The sequence below is a fragment of the Colias philodice genome, chromosome 3 (genome assembly GCF_061535455.1).
Source record: "Colias philodice isolate Cphi_HAF_F1 chromosome 3, ilColPhil1 Martin Lab GWU primary, whole genome shotgun sequence".
Classification (NCBI taxonomy): Eukaryota; Metazoa; Arthropoda; class Insecta; order Lepidoptera; family Pieridae; genus Colias; species Colias philodice.
Genome location: NC_143088.1, coordinates 5,046,440 through 5,067,861, shown reverse-complemented (window position 1 = coordinate 5,067,861; position 21,422 = coordinate 5,046,440). Strand labels below are relative to the sequence as shown.

Sequence of the window (21,422 nt, the reverse complement as noted above, 5' to 3'; positions counted from 1 at the left end):
CATTGTATGTTAATTGCTTTATTTCAACATCTACGCAGAAATAATGTGTTATCTCTGTAAAAACAATCTGCTGGGGTAATATTGAGCGTTGTTTATTACGCCTCCTATGTTTACTCCCTTACAGGAAACATATTAACTCATATAGCATTACCATTACTTCCTTATGGGGGATTATATCGAAATGGGGCTTTTAGTATAGGCTGTTAAAAGTTCGGTTATAAACTTGTCATAGTGTTCATATTTTATGGTACGACCGACAAAGTGTTATGATACATGCAGAATGGATGTTGTGAATTCTAGACGAACAGTATTATTATAATTTATTGACGATAAAATATTATTATCTTAGGTTATTATTTTTATGTTGCTTAAGCTGTGATGGCTTATTTGAAGGTATTTATGAATATCAATTAAATTTTCATGTAGGTATATTATGATCCAACCTAAAAGCAACAGAATTAGTTTATAATGAGATTTTTTAGTTTTTTCTCGGTTGCTTTATTTTTGTTTTAAAATATTAAAGTTAATAATTATATGTTTCTATTAGACAAATTACACAAAGCAACGAATGTAGTACTTTAATAAATAGCACAGTGATATTAAATCGATTTTCCATTACACTCAGCGTTGCTGCCATGTCGAGCATAGACGTTCTTAATTAGGGATATGACCCACAAGAAAGTAATTTTCTCGAGATTATCTTGCCGAACAATTTATCCCGACCGCGTCATAATACGAGATCACTCAGAAAAATAACATAAGGTTAAGGAAGATTGCGTAGTCCAATATACCTTCACTCTGCTCGCTTTTATCATAACTTTAGACAAAATATTCTTTTATATGTTTGACATAGCCAAAATTAGCGAAATAACATTTTTATAAATTTTTATTTCTTTAATAACAATGAGATTCACTAATAATTATTTAAAATAAATAAGTAATAAGAAAGCAAATAAGAGGCAAATAAAAAGAGTTTATTTTTCTTTTTCAGATGAAAATGACTTTTACTACACACCAGAAAGAAGCTTTGCTCAAGTTCAACCGCCTATATTTTCAAATAATCGACCTTCTACGTTTTATGAACATGACAGTTTTAGAATTACGCCCACGGCACAACAAAACAACTTTAATGATGGGCACGTTCGATTCCCAAGCCCAAATTATAATCAAAATCCTTCCCCGTTTCAACTACCAACGGGAAGAAGTCAGTCTGGTTCTCAATATTACCTCAATCAACCAGAATTTCCACCGAGTCAACGACAGAGATTTCGACCGGCTCTGCCGTATAATTTCCAATTAGTTCATCCAGCTTCTACGAAAAAACCTGAAACTTCTCAGATACATTCTGTTGCATATCAGAATGATCCGTCAAAGCCAGAAACATTTCTAGGGCAAATCACAATAAATAACCCCGACATAGACTACCTACAAAATAATAGGTTCAAAAATATTGCTTTTGATGGAAACAGTTTAAAGAGTAATGGTCAAAGCGGCCACATATCGCATGGTGATGATATCGATAATGATGATCATGACATTTTCGATCACCACAAAGTAACAACATTTAACCCAACGAAGCTTGGTGGTAAGCAAAGAATTATAAAACCTAACACAGCCAGATTTTCACACTTTGATAGACCGGTGTCGACTGGAAAGCCTAATATCCTCAATGAACCTATTAGAAAGGATAATACAGCAGGCCCAAGTCTTTATCGTGGTCCTTCAACTGAATTTAAATCATTACTAGATATTGAGCCATTGTTAGAAGATGATATTAGCGATATTAGTTCGTTTAGAGAACTAATGAAAAATACACATGAATCTTTTGATGTAGAAGTAATAAAATCAAATAGTAGCACAGAAACAGATGATAGCAAACCAGATGCAACGTCAATGAATATCGATAACATTCCAAAAGTATCCTCATTGATGACGGTAACAATTCCATCTAATAAATCAACAACAACGGAAAAACCACCAAACAGTAGCTACGAAAATAACAACGACGATCTTGAAGGAGGAGAAGAAGAAAATAGTGAAGAAGAGTACGAATATGAATATGTTGATGAAAACTTAGAAACCAACCACACCACACAAAAACCACCAGCATCGTCTACATCAGATGAACACATCACTGATATTTATGATGAATATGACTCAACAGAAGATGACACAGTAGAAAAATCTTCTGAGATAAAAGTAAATAATACAAAATCTTACGAAGTTTTAGAAATGAATTCAAACAGATCCTTGGTAAAGGATGATAATTTTAAACAATTTACGGACACTGCCAATATAGATCAAACGGATTTGGGATCAACAAATGAGACAACACCACCAAGACTGAAATATACTTCTTCTAATGAGGACTTTTCTTCAATTGAGCCACCGTCTATTTTAGGACAAGAAGTAGTTTCGGTCGTTACTACTAAAAGTGTTGTTAATGGAACCATTTCAATACCAGATGTAACTTATCCACCCACGCCAAAGACTAAGTTGGTTTCGACACCAATGATAATTGATGACAATAATAACGACACAGTTGTTACGACAGAGAGTTGGATTGTTGTAGCATCCGTTCAAACAAGCCGTAGTGTTTCAGGGGCCAGATTTTTACCGTTCCCTACTGTAGAACAAGAAGAAAAGAAACAAGTTATTGCAGATGATGAAGAAAGTGAAGATGACGATGATACAGTAACAGAAAATCCTAAACAAGATATATCACATTCATCGTCATCAACGGAGAATATAAATGACAAATTGGATAGCATACAGTCTGAACTATCTAGCGCTGTACTTTCAGGTAACCTTGACAATGAAAACAAGAACATAGAATTAATACAAGAGACAACATCTGAGCAATCAACATCTACATCTACAACTACTACAACATCTCCATCGCCCGTAAATGTATTTACATTGAAAAGTACACAGTTCACTACTGTCACAGAAAAATCTGCTCCAGAGCCATTACCAGTTTTGATTAAAAAATTTACGCCGCGTGTAAGTACATCAACAACGCCAAAACCAAAAAAGAAACCATCGTTTGTTACTGTCATGGACGACTTATCTGGTTTATTACCTCCTGGTTTCAAATCTAGGCAATCGTATAAAGATAAACGAATAACTACGACATCAACTACTACTACATCAACTACAACTACAACAACCAGTGCACCCTTAATTGAAGGTATTATCATAAACAGTACCCAGGGACGTTCTTCTGGAATTAGTTCCAAAAACAAAGTAATCATTTTAGATGATAAATCTTTATTACCTAAAGAATACAAACCAAAAGAAAAGACACAAGATGATTCATCGAAAAAAGTTATTAAAGATGACCTTAGTAAATTGTTACCCCCTGGTTATAAACCGCCGGCATCTGAAGAAACATCTAAAAGTAAAGACGATATAATTGGCAATATTGAAAAAGTAGACATTTCTGCCTTTTTACCAAAAGGTTTCAAATTAAATACATCAGCAACTACGACATCCACCACAGAAAAACCTAAAGCAAATATTAATATTCCCATTCAAGCGGTTCCCGTAGACATAACAGCTCTTTTACCACCAGGATTTAAACTAAATAGTAGTGAATCAGAAGAAAAAGTTCCCTTAGAAAAGTTTATTGTTGCTGATATTTCAAATTTACTCCCTCCTGGATTTAACGCAAATTCATCAGAAGAACCCTCTACTCCATCACCGACGACTAAAGCACCCGGAAGTTTCAAAGTAGTTTTCCCATCGAGACCTGGAGGTAAAAATACAAGAAAAACTACAACTCAAAAATCGAGTTTGGGCCCAGAACCATTTACTCCTAAAATTCAGAAAGGCTGGCCGACTAGGTAAATAATTATAGACACATACAATTTATATTTTATGTACTGATATAAATAAAATAAATTAATTATTAATTTAATGTCAATTTCCAGGGCTTCAACAGAATTCACTGGATGGCCTTCTCCGTCTACGACACCATTTTCAATTGAACGATTGCTGGAATTACAAAGAAACGCTACCTCTACTACACCAATAGTAGAAATAAGCACAGCTTCTACGACACGACGTATTATATCGACAACAACGACTACATCCGCGCCTCCTACACCAACGACTCCAGGTGTATGTCGTCAGGAATGTGATATTGCGGCGACAATTAAAATTGTTTCAGGTATAAAGTAAAGTAAAAGTAAAAAATATTTATTCAAAAATCAAGCATACAATCTATGGTATGGTTTATAAGACATTGGCTCGTAACTTAGTTTACTGGAAACTAATTAAATCAATAAATAAATAATAATGATTAAATGAAAAGATTTTTTTAATAAACTTATTTTATTCCAGGAGTGAAATGGGTTCCAGAATTACTAGACCAACATACCAAAGAGTGGCAAAAATTGGCTAAAGATGTTAAAGATGAGGTAAACATTAAATGCATGTATTAAGCACAACTTAGTACATATAAGTGATTTTATTAAATTATACAATTTAATTATTGTACTATTATTTTCACAGCTTAACTCTGTCTACTCAAAGTCCGATTTGCTTAGCAAATGGTATAAGGGAATACGAATAGATGGATTCAGTGAGGGGTCCGTGCTTGTCGACTATTTTATCGAGTTGAATACTATTGGAGAGAAAGTTGACACGGTGCAACTGAAAACACTCTTCCATAAATCCCTTCATGAAGCAAAATCAGGATCTGTAATGGAATCTGAAGAACCCGAGCCTAGTTTCGACCCAGACGAAATGCAAGGGGACCAACCTGATGAAGAAAGATTGGGGAAGAGTAATAAACAAATGACTAAAAATATTGATAAATCCGCTGGAAAATTAGAAATTGGCAAATTTGTGATGGATCCAGCATATACAGAATTTATTGGTAAGTAGGAAATGTATTTATTACTAGACTAGCGGTCCGCCCCGGCTTCGCCCGTGGTACATATTTATGTTTTCTCTACATAAGAACCATCCTGGTTCTTCAAGGAATATAATAAAAAAAGAATTATCGAAATCGGTCCACCCGTTCTCGAGTTATGCGCTTACCAACACATTTTGCGATTCATTTTTATATTATAGAAGATATAGTTAATAATTATTAAAATCAATTCATTATATTTCATGACCTATTTTATTTTAGTGTTGCCTAAGCGAGGAGAACCAACGGTAGCAGTACCTGATGAGGAATCCTTGCTTCCACAGTGGGGTATAGCTGTTATAGTAATAGCCTTGGCATCACTACTTTTCGTGGTAATCTTTGGCGTCACAGTGGTACGTATATTATAAAATAATATTTTCAATCTGGGTCCGTTTAAGTTTCTTTTACAATAATTCTTATTCAACTTTTTGTTTAGCTTGTAAATCGTCAGAAGAGCACGAAGACAAAACAACCAATACCTTTGAGCGAAGATATGTTACGAGAGTTGGATAAAAGCCACATGGGTGGCTACGATGATATGCACCAAATGAAGGAAAGGGAACTACCTTACTTACCATCTGGAAAGGTAAGCTTCGATTTATAATTTAAACTTATGCTTACATACAAAAAGTTGAAATCCTTGAATAATATTAATTTTGTCCTGGTTTATTTCAGCGCATGTCAACTGCCTTCATAGAACAATTAGCGTATCCCAACCCAGGTGACTCCTGGCGGTCGGAGTGGACACCGCAACTCCAGAAGTACATGCAGCATTACACGCCAGATTCTGGGCGGGGCTCGCAAATATATGGAGCTACGGGAAACGGCTACGGGTAAATAGAATTCATTAATCCCGCTCAAGCAGATACACTAATTACAAACAAATTAACTAATTTAATTACGAGGGACAATAACATCAACTATAATAAAATCAAACCGAAATTACTGCATTTCTAATTATTACCTATTACATACATCAAAAAAAACTTAATAAAATTAATAAATAGAATTGATGTTAATTAAAGTAATGTGTGTGCCGACTTTGGAATGTTTATTATTATGATTATTATGAAGCGTTAATATTTGTTCCAGATATAGCGGGTCTCAAATATACGGGCAGACCGGCGCGGGATCCCAGGTGTACGGTTACACGGGAGAGTATCCCACTCCGAGGTCGCACTATTCGAGACGTCGCTCCGAATACGATAGCAACTTCTAGAATTTTGACAAGTTCAATTAACCCAAATTAAACTCTTTTGACAATATCATCTAAAACCTCAAATATATAATAGCATAGATTTCATTCATATTATGTAGAAATCATCTCGAATCTAAGCTTGGTACGCACATACAGCGAATGGTTTACTGAACCAGTGTACCAAGCTTAGCATCAGTAACTGGTTGTGAAGTAGATATGCTATTTATTTTATTGCTGCAGAATCTAATTTTTATGTACTTCGCTTGTTTTTGATAGAATTTAAAGTTTGGATTAGATTTTACTGCGAAATATATACGACTAGTGCCACATCAATCAGTGTATCTATAAGATTATTATTAATGTAACTATCATAGTCATGCAATGCTTGTTTGAATGGCCAAAGGTATACCCTACTAATTATTAACGAGAAGGATATAGTATTGCATGTATTTTATTGAATCTATAAGGGGAATTTGATCTGCCAAATTGTAAACATTTGCGACTGATTGTGAGATGTAAATAACTAAAATAAGAACTCACCAATATTTTAAGTCAATCTTATTAGGAGAAACTATAGAGAATTTATGTAGATAACTCTGCATACCTATATTTGCTCAGAACCCGTAGTAGTGACTGTGGACAGTGTGAGAGCGTGAAACGCATTTTTGTGCCAAATGTTCGATAGCGTGTGTAAATATAGTGTTGATATTGGAACCTCATGATTACATCGTTTGTGGGTGGCTTACTGCCAATTACGCGCCACCACAACCGTATTCATTAATGTTTTAAAATAATAATTATCATTTCCAATGCACTGGGTATTTGAGCAAACATTTCTGTTGATTTAATTAAAAATTTCATCAACTCTTTTCCTTTCGCCGATGTCCGTATAGTAGGAATCGTTAATTTATAAACATTTCGAATACAACCTATGTAAGGTATAGTTTTTTATTTTAATATTTAATGACATAAAATGTTTTGGAATTTACGCAATGATTGTCTAGTATTATAGATATTATATGAAAACATTATTAGAATACGAATTAGACTATCGAATGTGTAACTGCATGAAAGTTCTTGTATATAAAAAATTTTGTACATGTAGTCTTTTAATTTAATTATTATTAAATAGTAAGTGACAAATTATATATTAAGATAATCAATATAGATATATGTAATAAAAATGATTGGTTTCTTTTTACCCCTAAAATCCTCATCCTGAAACAGCACTTCGTATTTATTTTCAGTGATTAAAGTGGACACAATCGTTTTACTCTTGTAAATATGAAAAGAAAGGCAATTAAATTTCAAATTTAAATTTGCTTTGCGATGGGATAGAGTAAAAAAATGTGATGGGATTATGGGATGGAATTCTTGAGATTTCAAATAGAATCTGCCGATCATTCTCGACAAATGAATAAACAAATTAGACAATATTCGATAAGATGGATTAATACAATTTTATTCAAAAGTCATTTTATATTTTTCGTTTGTTTAAATATTTTAAACAAATTACCCATTGAAGGCTCAGCCTCTGACTTTTGTAGAGATGTTAATGTAATCACATATGAATAGGTATACTTCTCATATATTTTATGTGAAACCTACTATGTACTTGTAAATCATGAATTTTCCATTTTTAAAGTAACTACAATGGATATTGAATATGACAATAGATTTTATCGAATCCAATTAACGAAATATTTTCTTTCGATCAACTATCACAATGAAATGGGATGAACGAGATCGAATGAAAAATGAATATTCTGCTCAAATAAAAAAAATTGCCGTCCTATGATAATATTAAAGGTCAACAAAGCAAAAAAACCGCAGATATTACATTCAATTCAAAATAAACACAGTGAGGTTTGAATATTTCTAATAAAAGCTTTGTTAGCGGGTAACACTCTAGCGTTGCTACAATTGCCATCCCCTTTAAAATTTATTATGATTCGCGGAACCGAACTTAGTCCTATAATAGCTTTTTGAATATATAATTTCTTGCCTATCGTGTTGAAATTCATAACTTAAAGCATTTGCGAACTTGAACAAAACCTCAATTATTCAGAATCGGTTCAATTTTAGTATTTGAAATGGATCTTTTTGAGGTTCCGTAGACCGAAACAACACAAATGTTTCATCTGAACAATATTTCGGTACATGATGGTACTGAAACACGTAAGAAAGAATTTATAATTATTGGAAAGTTGGTAGATTGAGAAATAATTATATTATAAGCTCAAGAAATACGCACATGAAGTTTAAGAACACTTTTTTGAGTCTTTAATCTCTCTGGGCAAACCCCTGTCATTGAAACGATAATAAGTTTTATAAAGCAATTGACCTCTAAATCAACCAAAGTCCTGGCTATTTCGGTCCAACCTCTGAGGATTTCGTGTCTGGCAACATTGACAAGCGACACGAATTACCATGACACATTACGGGTTCCCATGAGACATGAGATTTGAGAAACTTTATAATTATTCAAATTAAGTACCAGTTAGCAATCGACGTCACTTATTTAATAATTTGCGTGACCTATTTATTGTGCACAAATATAACCCCAGGCTTTTCAATATGAAGAGCCATTAAATAATATAAATAAGAACTAAAAATATACGCTTTAACATTCTTCACTTATACAATATGGCGGTTGTATGTATCAAATTATATTAATTTGTGCAATTAAATGTCGATCCTAAAATTGAAAAACCAAATCCGCATTAAAGGTATAAATGAAGTGCATCTTAAAAGCAAAAATGTCCTATATGGAAACGTTATTTTAATATAGTCCGTAGTTATTTAATATCCCTTCCATTGTCTCTATTTTTCATATCTTTACTTATTTACTCTTTTTAACAAAAGCTCCCTTCCAAAAAAGTGAAACTTACTATAAGCACAGTATAAAGAATAATATGTTAGACTGCATAGAATAGATAAGAACTTTTAAAACAATGCACAATTATTTAAAAAAATGTGTTTATTAAAAAAGATCATTCCATTTACGAAGTAAGTAGAAATAAATCCATTATTAATAAAATTTAAAAATAATAATGAATACTATAGAAAAATTCAAAGTAAATTATGGAAAACCGTTTTTTCCAGTTATGTAACTGCTGAAAGAAGCCGTCGCTTTTTCTTATTGCATCATGCATTGAAGTGGCCTTATTGCATCAACATTTATTAGTGGAGAGACCTCATTCGATACTACGAAAAGTAACTAATTATTATAAGCAAAGGCTAAAATAATAAGTATGATATACAATTCCTTGTAACTTAAACTATTGTGCTACACATTAAACCGGGCTATTTCGCGCTGACATTGCTTTCAAGTAGGTAAGGCGTGTTGTTTTTACAAGCAAAGTTTCATCAAAGGCTATTAAAACTTTATGAAGTGCAGTAAAGAAGTCAAATTATTTAGTAAACTTTTTCTTAAGTTTAAAACTGAAATAATACCTTTCTTTGTTGCGCATTATACTATTTTGATTAAAAAATATTAAAAACACGTCCCTGCATTACTTTAGAAAGAAATAAAGCAAATATAATGTATATATACACCATATATATACGTATATTGAAACGAAATAAGTTTGTTGATAAAAAAAACTACTAGTATGTATTTAAAACAATGCTTTCGCTACGGAGCAACTTCTAAAAAAGCAGTGGGTTAAAAGCTAAGTAAAACACATGTATCCTGGGACCCTGAGTTGGCATTATACTTTTATTTGTGATTCTGTTATTATTATTATATATGTCACGGCTAAAGGTAGGTGAGAACATAAACTTAAGATTAGCCGGCTAAACTTAGGTTTATTTTCAACGAGGTGTTAATGTTAGTTTGTTCTATCTTTAGCCGGCTAAACTTAAGTGTAACCGCAGGCCCGTGGCTAAAAATGTCCGGGTGGGTAGATTTGGTTAGCGCCGGGCCGGTGGAGGGCTTGAGGGGCCCGCACAGTGCCAGAAAACACTCGCCCTGTTCCTTACATGTATTATAGTAACCAAATCTACCCACCCCGACTCAGGGCAGAAAGCTGGTGGCTAGGTTAGGTTAGGTTAGAACTCTTAAGACCCGCACGAGCCGAGCGAGCGCAGCGAGCGTGCTGCGGCAGCAGCCGGCGAAGTGCCAGAAAACACTCGCCCTGTTCCTTACATGTATTAAAGTAACCAAATCTACCCACCCCGACATTTTTAGCCACGGGCCTGCGGTTACACTTAAGTTTAGCCGGCTAAAGATAGAACAAACTAACATTAACACCTCGTCGAAAATAAACCTAAGTTTAGCCGGCTAATCTTAAGTTTATGTTCTCACCTACCTTTAGCCGTAACATATACAATGGACAATATTTCACCATAGATTTACAACTCGAGGATAGAATGAAAATAAAACAATAACAAGATCAATAAATTATCTTCGGTTTATTTTATTTGCCTTTTAGTGTTTGCCATAATCGCGTTTCGTTTCCAATTGTAAAAATTAGAAACCTTTTTAGGAACTAGTACCTACATACCATAAACTAAAATAAGAAGAAGTATATACAATCTAGAAGTATAGTGGGAAATAAAGTGATTAATGAAATACGTGCAATTTATCATGTGATTTCTTTTAATTGCTTTTATTGTAAGCTTCTCGAGGTCAGTATAAAGCTTTATAAAACTTATATATTATGTAGTTTAAAAAATTCAATGCAAAGTAATTTATTTTCTAATCATAGATAAAATGATTACGAAATATCCACCTGCCTACATCAAAATAAAACTCTTTTACGAGTTACTTAAGGAAAATGAGATAGCAGCGATCCTCCAAACGAAGCCTTCGGAATACATTGAACACGATCTCGTAAATTTTACTTAAAAATACGACCTGATTTGCATTATATATTACGCATGCGAAGGAATATCCACAGAGATTATTTAATCCCTTTTATTTATGGCGAATCGTCCATTTAAATGGTTTGCACGTTGCTGCAATGGACGATTTGTCTTACACCCACCGGCCACCACTCGCTTCATCTTGTGGTATGTTTTATTATAGCGAGATACCTATATAAAATACTATTTTGAAACATTTCTATTAAAATATCTGCTAAATTTTATAACATTTTCATTTTATCACAAAATACTATAAACATAACAAATAACAATATACAATGTTTGTAGTTTTTATATATTTTTTTTACATAAAATATAATTGAATAATCACATTTGTCTCGTCTAGTCTTGTTCATTCCATTAAAAATAACTGAAGCAATTAATCAACTTTAGCTAGCTTACCAAAAGTTTTCACTAATCCTCTGGATGATCCCAATGAAAATTTCATTTATAAACTGTTTAATTCTAGCGTGATTTAAAGTTCATTTGATATTTAACGCTCCGTTTCTATATAGAATGTCTAATTTAAAGACTACAACTATTTTCATAATATAATTTTCTAGAACCTAAATGCAAATTATTAGCGGTTATATGGTTGGTTATACAAATAAAAATAGAGCTGGAAAATATTCTTTGTTACTACATAACTTTATCCAATATTACCTATAGAAATAGATTACCCATCTGTCTGTTATCACGGCTGTTACTATCAATTTTAATACTTTTATCTCTACATCTTCGTATTATAATTTCCGAACGTAGTCCCTGCACGAGTTCAAACAAAAATACCTTGCATTCTTCTTTTCTATACGGAACCTATCCAATTTTCCCTGAGTTTTTTTACAAAAGGCTTTTTTAAAACGGCTGAGTAAGTATAATATAATAGGTTAAGCACGAACCCCGTTGTAATTACAAGTAAGCCGACCGCGCTGTCGCGAGCACTCATAATAGAATGATAATACTTGGCTGGAGCGTGATCAGGATTTCAACTCCCTTACGTTTACGTGAACATCAGTTTATTCAACTAATTTCACTTGAACCGTTTAATTTCAACGCTGCGTGATCATAAATGAGCCATTGCTAAACCGAGCCCCGTAAGAATAATTGGGTATCAATTATTAAAAAGGCTACTAAAATGACTATAAAATACAGCTACAATATAAGTAACCAAATTTAAAAGTTCTTCTAGTGAATGTTGTTTCTGGGATTTGACTTTTTACTTTAAAAATAATCAAAGCATTAGTTACCTTTAACTTTAGCAGACAACGTTAAACGTATACATTTATAAATCTAGGTATTGCAATTATCAAACATGGTAATCTTGCTATTCAAAAACATGTAACATATTAAAAATATAAACAAGAATTTTAACGAGGTCTACATTTGAATCTTTTGACCTTTTATACAATTTATTACTACACCCGTATGTTATAAAGCTTTGTTTAAATTAACAATGTCGTGTTATTTTATGCTCATATGAAATTATAATAATCATTCCTGAATTAAATGAACATTATACTAGATCACTGCTTAGTGATAAGGCCGCCGATTGTACTACATCTTTCTTGTACCATATTTTCTTCTTATTGTTTCCTATTATTAAGTGATTGTATTACAATAAAGTGTAAAAGTGTAATAAATAAATAAAATTATAATTTGGAAATCAGACTACCGCGTGATTATTTTAATCAATACGATCAAGTTCAGTTTATTTTTGAAGGAAAAAATGGGATAAAAGGAAATAAATACTAGCCTTTCTTATATCAGAAATTTTATATATTGCATTCATTGAATTATAAATTGTTTATCCATATCTTTATTAACTTTATCAACTACGAGCCAAATCCACAACCACGGCCATGGTATTAATATACTATCCTTATCCAGAAAAGGCCCCTAACGTTGCTTTAATTTATTGTATTCCGGGCAATTATTTCGACTAAAGAGGATTAATGCCACAATAACTAGAACAAAAGTCCGGACCCGCCACATGTGCTTAAAATGAATTACGTAGCAATTTGTGATATATTTTCACTAAAAAGCTTGTACACTACATAGTTAAAGCCACTTAAAGCCCTCTAACTTAGAGAGTGTAAACGATTTATTTAATTTTAATGTTTATTTTTTAATATAGCTGAAATAATAATATTATTTATGCCTTCAATTACCTACTTATATGATAAAAGACTGATAGAGCCTTAACATAACGTGACTTTGGTAGGTGAGAAGTACTTCTACGACTTTTTTTAACTGTTTTGATACAATACTAGAATCCATACTAATATTATAAATGCGAAAGTAACTCTGTCTGTCTGTCTGTTACTCAATCACGCCTTAACTACTGAACCAATTTGCATGAAATTTGGTATGGAGATATTTTGATACCCGGGAAAGGACATAGGCTACCTTTTATTGCGAAATATGTACCACGGGCGAAGCCGGGGCGGACCTCTAGTATATTATAAATACTAGGTTACCGCCCGCTTTGTCTAAATCCTAATAAATTATATACAAAATAAAAACTCTTGAATCACTCGTTCTATTAAAAAAAACCGCATCAAAATCCGTCGCGTAGTTTTAAAGGGACATAGGGACAGAGAAAGCGACTTTTTTTTATACTATGTAGGTAGTGATGTAATGAGGCAGAATTGACGGTGGAGTCTAAAATCTTTTACCCTTTTCTGCTTGTTCATGACCATCACTATCGAAAATAACTTTTTCATAGGTTTGACAATGTACTTATTTTTCTTTTTATTTCGAAAAAAACCGTTAAAAAATAAAAAGTAGACGGATTACGAGTAGACGTAGAACCGCAGATTATACATATTATACTTTTCGTATTGTACCATTATACACATAACGAAAAAAGTTGCTGTAATTTATCCCGTCCCTCCAAGTTTGACACAATATCATGCTAAAACTCGGAGAAGTTTATCCGCCTCCGCATGAAGCCATTGTGGAGGGTCATGTAGACTATCATTAATCAGATATCTTCGTATATTTTTTCTACCGAATGAGGCATTACGCGAACTACAAACCATCCGCAGAGATATCTTGAAAGAAATGTGTCACTTTGACCCGATAGCGAATCTTTCAATTGGACACTGGGGTTGCGTGCACTGAAACGTGAAAATGTTTTTCTGTCTCATAAAAACACCTCCGTCAAGCTTCTAACAAAGTTCCATTTAGATTCTGATTTCACGATGTGATATGTGCGATGATAAGGGTGCTCTACCTCGACTTTAAGGAAAAGGACCTCTTTGAAATTGGTATGCCTACCTGTAACCCAAATAAATCTTTGTCAAACCAGACTTACTTTTAATCACATTTACATTTTAAAAATTCGACTGTACCATTTAATACCTTTTTTATTTTTGCGCTGACAGTCATAATTCCTACGTAGGTATAAATTTATTTCGAAAGGATCGTGACACCATATCATTCAGAATATTTTAAACCTTATTTTGCTTTAATACATGCTTAAGGCTGCAGTCTAGCAAAATTGCGTTTTCAACAAGTTATTTGACAATTTTTTCCCGGCTAATGAAATGAGAAACTGAATTTTTTTTTCTTGTTTATCAATTAGTGTTATATACGCAATGCGCGTGAATTTTTTCACATTTATAAAGTTACTTTATGTTACCTTAATCAGGCCTTCAAGATAAGTCTATTTCCCCCAAAGACATTTCGAGCTAAGTTTGTGCACTCACTACGTTGCAACCGATTACAATTTACACAATCTGATCAGCGCATTATTATCCTTATATAGTCGTCATTAAAAACTGCTGAACACAATTGCCGAAAAACTTATGATTTTCTTAATTAGAACGTTATAAATTCATTAAATTTCCCATTTTTTGCCTTACAAAATCTATTGATAAATACTGCTAAAAGTTATTTTTTCCATTAATTTATTCGAGTTGGTTGAAGACCAATGAGTATTAATCCTTTAAAATTTTTTTTTTTTTAATTTTGATAATTCCTTAAATATTAAAAAAATATTTAAAATAATTAGGAAAAATCCTAGCGAATTTCTTTAGTCGCGCTCCTTGGGCCGGAGCGTTCTGACGTGTGCTCTACGCTCGATTTTCCTTCATACCGAAGTGAAAGTTGCTCTACTTCATTAAATTTAATATTTTTGTTAATTGATTATTTTTATCTTAGTTTTGTGCAAATATTCGTATTTTTAAACATTTGATTTCGATATGGGAAATAAACGAAAAAAATACGCGTGTAACTACATACTAGAAAAAAAATTATCTTCGAACATAAAGTTAATGAAACCAAATAGATTGCAAAGGTAACAATTTTTTGGCAACAATTTCTTTATTTTACGGGGTGTCAGTAAAGGGATGTATATTTCTTTAAAACTAAAGTAAGCTCATAAATTTTCTTATAATATAATTTTTTTGAAGTTCCAAAAATGTTTATTTTTCGTTTGAGAAATACGAAATATAATATAAACTTGTATTGAGAACTTGAACTTCCCAAGTTCATCCGGGGAAATCCCCATACGGGGAAAATGATTTGTTTACTCCAAAATTGATCCGAGGTGTTTTAACTTTTTCTTCTAGTCATTTTCAACGTAGCGGCATGTTGTTTGATTATTAATTTTGTAACTTAAATACAGGATGTTGGTTTTATATTCTGATCTTACAGACGCGCTGACAAATTTAGTCCGCCATTTCTAGTTTAGTCTACCAACTCTAAGTACCAATATTAAAACGAATGGATTATCAAAACTCAGATGTAATGGAAGATCACAATAACATAGAAAATTCAGTGGGTGTTGAGAACTAAACAAACAGAAGTAACAGAGACGCGAAGAATAAAAAAAGAGGACGAAAACGATAATTCGTTGATGCTTTCCCTTTTCGACGTATTGTTAGGGTACATCACCAATCTGCAAAAAATAAAACTGATGATTCCCAATTGCTGATTAAAAATGAAAAACAAATAATCGACAACAGTGGTGAAAATTTGCTGATCACAATGAAACATCCTTCAGTGGTAGCAGATTTACTCATTTCAAATGTATCGGTGAACAGCGTAAAGGAGAGGAGGACAGGAAAACATTATGAATGTGGATGGTGGATTGTATACAGGGTGTAATCGATAAGGCGATTATGACGTTATTATTGCAGGTATCAAAAAACTTAAAACTGATATCGAAATTACTTTACCTAATGAGCAAAATGACAATAATAACTTTTTAAAAGTATAACGAGAAATATCTAAAAAATTTATTTTATACACTCCCATATCAAAAAGGGAAAATGGGACTAGTAGAAGTTAAATGTCTAATTCCGGCAAAAGACATGAATGCGGAAGATGCGGTTAAAAAAAATTAAATATTTGAAATACAATGCAAAAAATAACACTTTTGTCATAGATAAGAATCATGACTATTTTTTCTAAATTCAGGGACAACTAAACGTTGCAGAAGCAGAAGTCTGCTTATTTGCTGTTTGGACTGGAGTGAATCATTCGTTAAAAATAGAATGTATAAAAAAGTATGTAACGTTTAGGCAAAATAAAATGATGGACCATTATCAAGATTTTACATAAATTGCCTACTGTCAGAATTGATTGATTCGAGACTTCAGCATTCGATGCCCATCAAGGACCCATCCTATATCATTCAAGCGATTGAAAAAAAAGAGATAAATCCAGTGCAACCGATAAAGCATCAGAATGCTAGCAAAAGATTTATTAGGTTTATCAATATAAATCTATATATTACACATAATATAATAAATCTGTAGAAGACGCGAAGACTGACATCCGCGCGGACGGAGTCGCGGGCGGAAGCTAGTCAGAAATAAATATCTTTTGTTTTCATTTAACACAAACATTACATTTTTTTTATTATATACAAAATTTGTTTATCCGTTTTATTAGTTAAACTGAACAACTTTCACTAAGAAACTTAGGTCGAAAAAAATGTATAGAGTTCTGCATTTTGTATGGAAAGCTTATTTTTTTTATATTTCGTCCAAATTTCTTTGTAAAAGTTAATCAGTTATATAAACATGAAGTTGAAGATATCAATAGAAAGTATATTCGCAAATTTTGTGTACTGATAAAAAAAAATCACCCGGTGTAATTTTCACGAAAATTGTTTCAAATTGTCATTTTTGGTACTTATTACGAATATTAAATTATGCATACGAATGATTTAATTTTTAAAAATTAAGTGGAGCAACTTTCCCTTAGTACATTTGTATTATTTACATATAGGATGACAGGATGCATTTGTTTGCACTACTAGACCAAGCCCTTAATACACGCTTCAATACTGGATTGTAAAAAAAATTGCGTGATAGTTTGAAAAAATAAAGGCACTAGATGTATTTTGGTGATACTTGTGTATACTAGAATAACGCACAGAAATACTTGTTTTAATGGATTCACCTGCGGGTGAAACAGTGGCACAACTACTTGATTATATTATTTGGTTAATCTTACAAAACACTTACCTACATCGAGTGCAGCATGAGTTTTTTTGGATGATTGTTTTTTGCTTGATTCTCTTGTTACAAAATTAAAAATAGGTTACTAGTCTTTAACGAGATGTGAAAATCAAAGCATAGTGACGCCCGCGCCGGGATATCTATAAAGCTGTTACAAATTACAACTTAATACAAACAGGTAATTCAGTAGTCCTATAAATGGAGAATAAATCATGCTTTCAAAGACAAGCAAGAGAGTAGTCTTTATCTAAACGTAAGTTTAATCAAACAAGAGTAAATAACTCGTCTTGTTTATTTACTCATCGTTCGTATTTACGATACAAAGAATAACGATATTTAGATCTATACTATAAGTCTTTTAAAGAAACTCTGTTCAGAACGTCAAAGTAAAACGTTTTTTTATTAAAAACCTACATGACATGAACGTGATTAATACTGTTTGCAGTATCCCTTCAATAAGCCGCGTATATTTAACCAGTCACAGTACACACTCTTCGTCAATTTGACCAAATCTCACAGTAAGTGAGCGTATGTTACAGCAAGCGAACGGGATTAGGCTAAGCTCTGCGAACTGTTTCCCGCTCCATGTTTCATTCTAGCTAAGTAAACCAATAAATAAGAAAAATTGAATTGTGGGTTACGAAAAAGGTTTCTCTTACAAAAATAAAATTGCCAATTTACTGGGTATGATTATATTACATACGTTAAATTGAGCATATCTCGGATTCCTAGGAGTTATTATAAGGGAAACTTTGACTGTTTATGTTGTTACGTCGCGATGTGAAAAATAGAGCACATGCTATTGAACTGAATTTATTTTAAACTTATAATGATAAACATTTTCTGTATAAAATAGTACTCTCGAGTATTACCTTCAAAAAGTTTAGGTAACTTTCAACGTCTTCTGTTGTCACGTTGCTCTGAAACACGTTATGTAAGAAAAATGCGTCACTTTTTTCAAATTAGCTTCACCAAAACCCTCGCATTATCCATATTTTATTTGTATAAATTTATTTCACCGTGAGAATAATAAATTGGCAGATCACGTAATTCAAAATACATGCCTTTATTCTCAAAACATTAAAGGCGAAAAAAAGTCCCTGGAATTTGAGCAAGAAATTACTTTTAAAAAGGGAAAATATATTTTTGTTCTTTCATTCTTTGAGTACTTTCGCTCTTAAATCTAAGATAAGTCATCAAATTATACGGAGGCTATGTTGTTTACAAATTGTTACTGAAACGAGTCACGTTCCCCTCCAAAGGTAGGCGCAAAAATTGAACCAATTTAAATAATGCTTAGTGATTTGTACACTGTCTTGTCGCTTGCTGGTATTGATCTGTTTATAAGACATCGGTGCGAGCCAGACATTACATAAAATATCAGGGGAAACAGTATTCGGATTATTCTTTATCTTCTTTATACATAAATTCAGAGAATACAAATAATTTCGAACACACGAATGATGGCATAAAAAGTTTTTATATACATATTCAATTTTGTATAATTTAAAAAAAGAAGATTTTCATTATTAAAGCGACTATTATCATCTAAAGGTGAGAATGTAACTTTGTTACAGAAACCCGAAAAACGGACATAATCTTAAGGTGAAATCTTAGCTTGATGAAAAGCCTTTTTTATCGAGACTTTATTTATTAATTATAATGACATGAAATGAAATGAATGTATTTATTGCCACAATAATTATTTGGATACAAAAAAAACTTAAAATCTACTTAACCTAATAACAAAATTGAAAATAAAAATAAACAAAAATAAGAAAATAAAAAATAAAAAAGTATTTTTGTGGCAAAAGGCATTCTTATTAACAATTAAAGTTATTCTATGCATTTTAATTGCCAGTTAGCTTAATGGGAAATAAATGGGTTATTTTACCAATAACGCAGCGGTGTATTGCAGGCGGGTAATGCAATTATCTGAAGCAACGTGGACAGGTGGGAAATATCATTGATTAATTGACTTTTAGACGTATATAAAGATATACTTACTTCCTATTGGGATGAAACTTTATTAAAAATAATAAAGTATGCATATTTAAGTCAGTGTTATTTATTAAAAACCTCCTCTATTTTGCTGAAAAAATGGTATAGTCCGGGATACATCGCCCATTTTTGCAAGTGATTACTATCAAGCTAATTTTTCGTGAGTAGCTTTATTTTGATGAGATGCCCAATAATTTCATGTATGAAACTCTCGATTGTGGTAGCTACCAGAGGAAACAAGGATAAAATATTTTGATTTGATGGTTCTCAAATATTAATTACTAACTGAATGTTTTTTTTTGTTCAATCTCAAGATAATTATCTAAATTATTCGAAAAAATATTTGTCCTACAAAATCTATGGTTTGATCAAAGAGTCCCCCTTTCCAATGTATATCGATAACGAAGTCATCATAAATGATTACTAACCAGCTGATTTTTTTATTTTCACTTATTTAATACTTATATAATTCAACAGACATATTGTCCTACAAATTGCGTAATAAATATTTGAGAACCGTCAAATCAAAAATAATTATCCTTGTTACCTCTGTAAGCTACCACAATCGAGAGTTTCGTTCATGAAATTATTGGACATCTCATCAAAATAAAGCTACTCACGAAAAATTAGCTTGATAGTAATCACTTGCAAAAATGGGCGATGTATCCCGGACTAGTATGATTACAAAAGAATGTTGTTTAGAAAGTCCAATCCTACACTAATGAAAAGCGATACATTATCTATTTATTTATTATCATCATGGTTGTAAATACATATTTTCATTTATATCTCGTTAATTATGAACGGAATAATTCCGTTTGCCGACACTTCATCAGCACTCAAATTGAACCTGTGTGAAAGCAAGTGACGCTCACTCAAACGAACCGCGGTAATTTCGTGAGCGTGCTGTACAAAGTACGCTTTAATGTTAATATAGGTACTGAATCTTCACCTTTTCAAACTATTTATTTTAATAAATGCAGGTATAGTATTTTTTATTAATTCTTCGTATAATTTATAGAAATGAAGTAGATTTTATACCTTATATTATGTATTGAAAGTTGAAACGAAGTGGTAAAGATGCGGTATAAGGATTTTAAAAGCTTATTGCTCACGAATGATTTTGGTCTTTGGCACCCTCAAAGAAAGTAGCATTCTTTTAACTGAATACTTAACTATTACCATGATTGATCAGTTTGATAGAATAGTTTATACTAGTAAATTAACTTACTATTTCTTTAAATTCAAGAATATTGTGAGGTGTCAGGTGACTATGATCGATAATTGATATAGCTAAGAATTTTTCTGATGGGTTAGTGTACCTATGTATTTTTATTGTACAAATTTAAATAAAAAATATGATTATGTCTTATGTTGTATATATGCAGTTTATATTCTATATATAAATAACATATCCTACAATATACATATTAAAAAATAATTAATTCAGTATTACATTACTACACCCATATGAAAATGGATTTCGTAAGCAAATCTCAAGACGAGAATTAGATGGAAAAAATAAATCCACCCCTGAAAGGTGACATTGGCTCCCAAGCGATATTAATTCCTACAAAGAGGCTTACTTTTTTCCAAAGCCGTAATTAAGTTCCGTCTACTTTTGATGTCCAAAATAGCGTCACCTTATTTATTGATCTTTAAGGTAAAAGCGTTAGTGCGTAGAAAGCCTGTCGAGATTAATCAATGTACTCGTTAACGTAATTCAGAGTAACACAATTTGAGATAACAATATTCACAGGCGTGACTTCACATATTTTTCCATAATATTATTAAGAGGCTAGAGGTTAGAGGTAAGACCCTATTTAGGTTCTTGTCAAACTTTATTATGCAGAGTACCCCAGTTACGTGCTGGCCACGGACAATTCGCTATAGCGAAAATTCGCGCGGCGCGACTGGCGGCGCGTCTTGCGAATGAATCAAATGTATGGAAATGTACTGGGCA

At 32.3% G+C, this 21,422-nt stretch overlaps 1 protein-coding gene across 1 annotated transcript in view; it reads left to right on the top strand.

The window, feature by feature from the left end:
• Window positions 1-7,300, top strand: part of LOC149489603 (uncharacterized) — a 46,029-nt gene extending 38,729 nt beyond the window's left edge. Inside the window, exons 3-10 of the mRNA XM_089714300.1 lie at window positions 992-3,845; window positions 3,933-4,171; window positions 4,345-4,421; window positions 4,516-4,882; window positions 5,141-5,271; window positions 5,355-5,504; window positions 5,594-5,751; window positions 6,011-7,300. Coding sequence (XP_089570426.1) covers window positions 992-3,845; window positions 3,933-4,171; window positions 4,345-4,421; window positions 4,516-4,882; window positions 5,141-5,271; window positions 5,355-5,504; window positions 5,594-5,751; window positions 6,011-6,137 — 4,103 coding nt within the window. The 3' untranslated portion in view covers window positions 6,138-7,300. The remainder of the gene's footprint in view (window positions 1-991; window positions 3,846-3,932; window positions 4,172-4,344; window positions 4,422-4,515; window positions 4,883-5,140; window positions 5,272-5,354; window positions 5,505-5,593; window positions 5,752-6,010) is intronic.
• The last annotated feature ends 14,122 nt before the right edge of the window (window positions 7,301-21,422 follow it).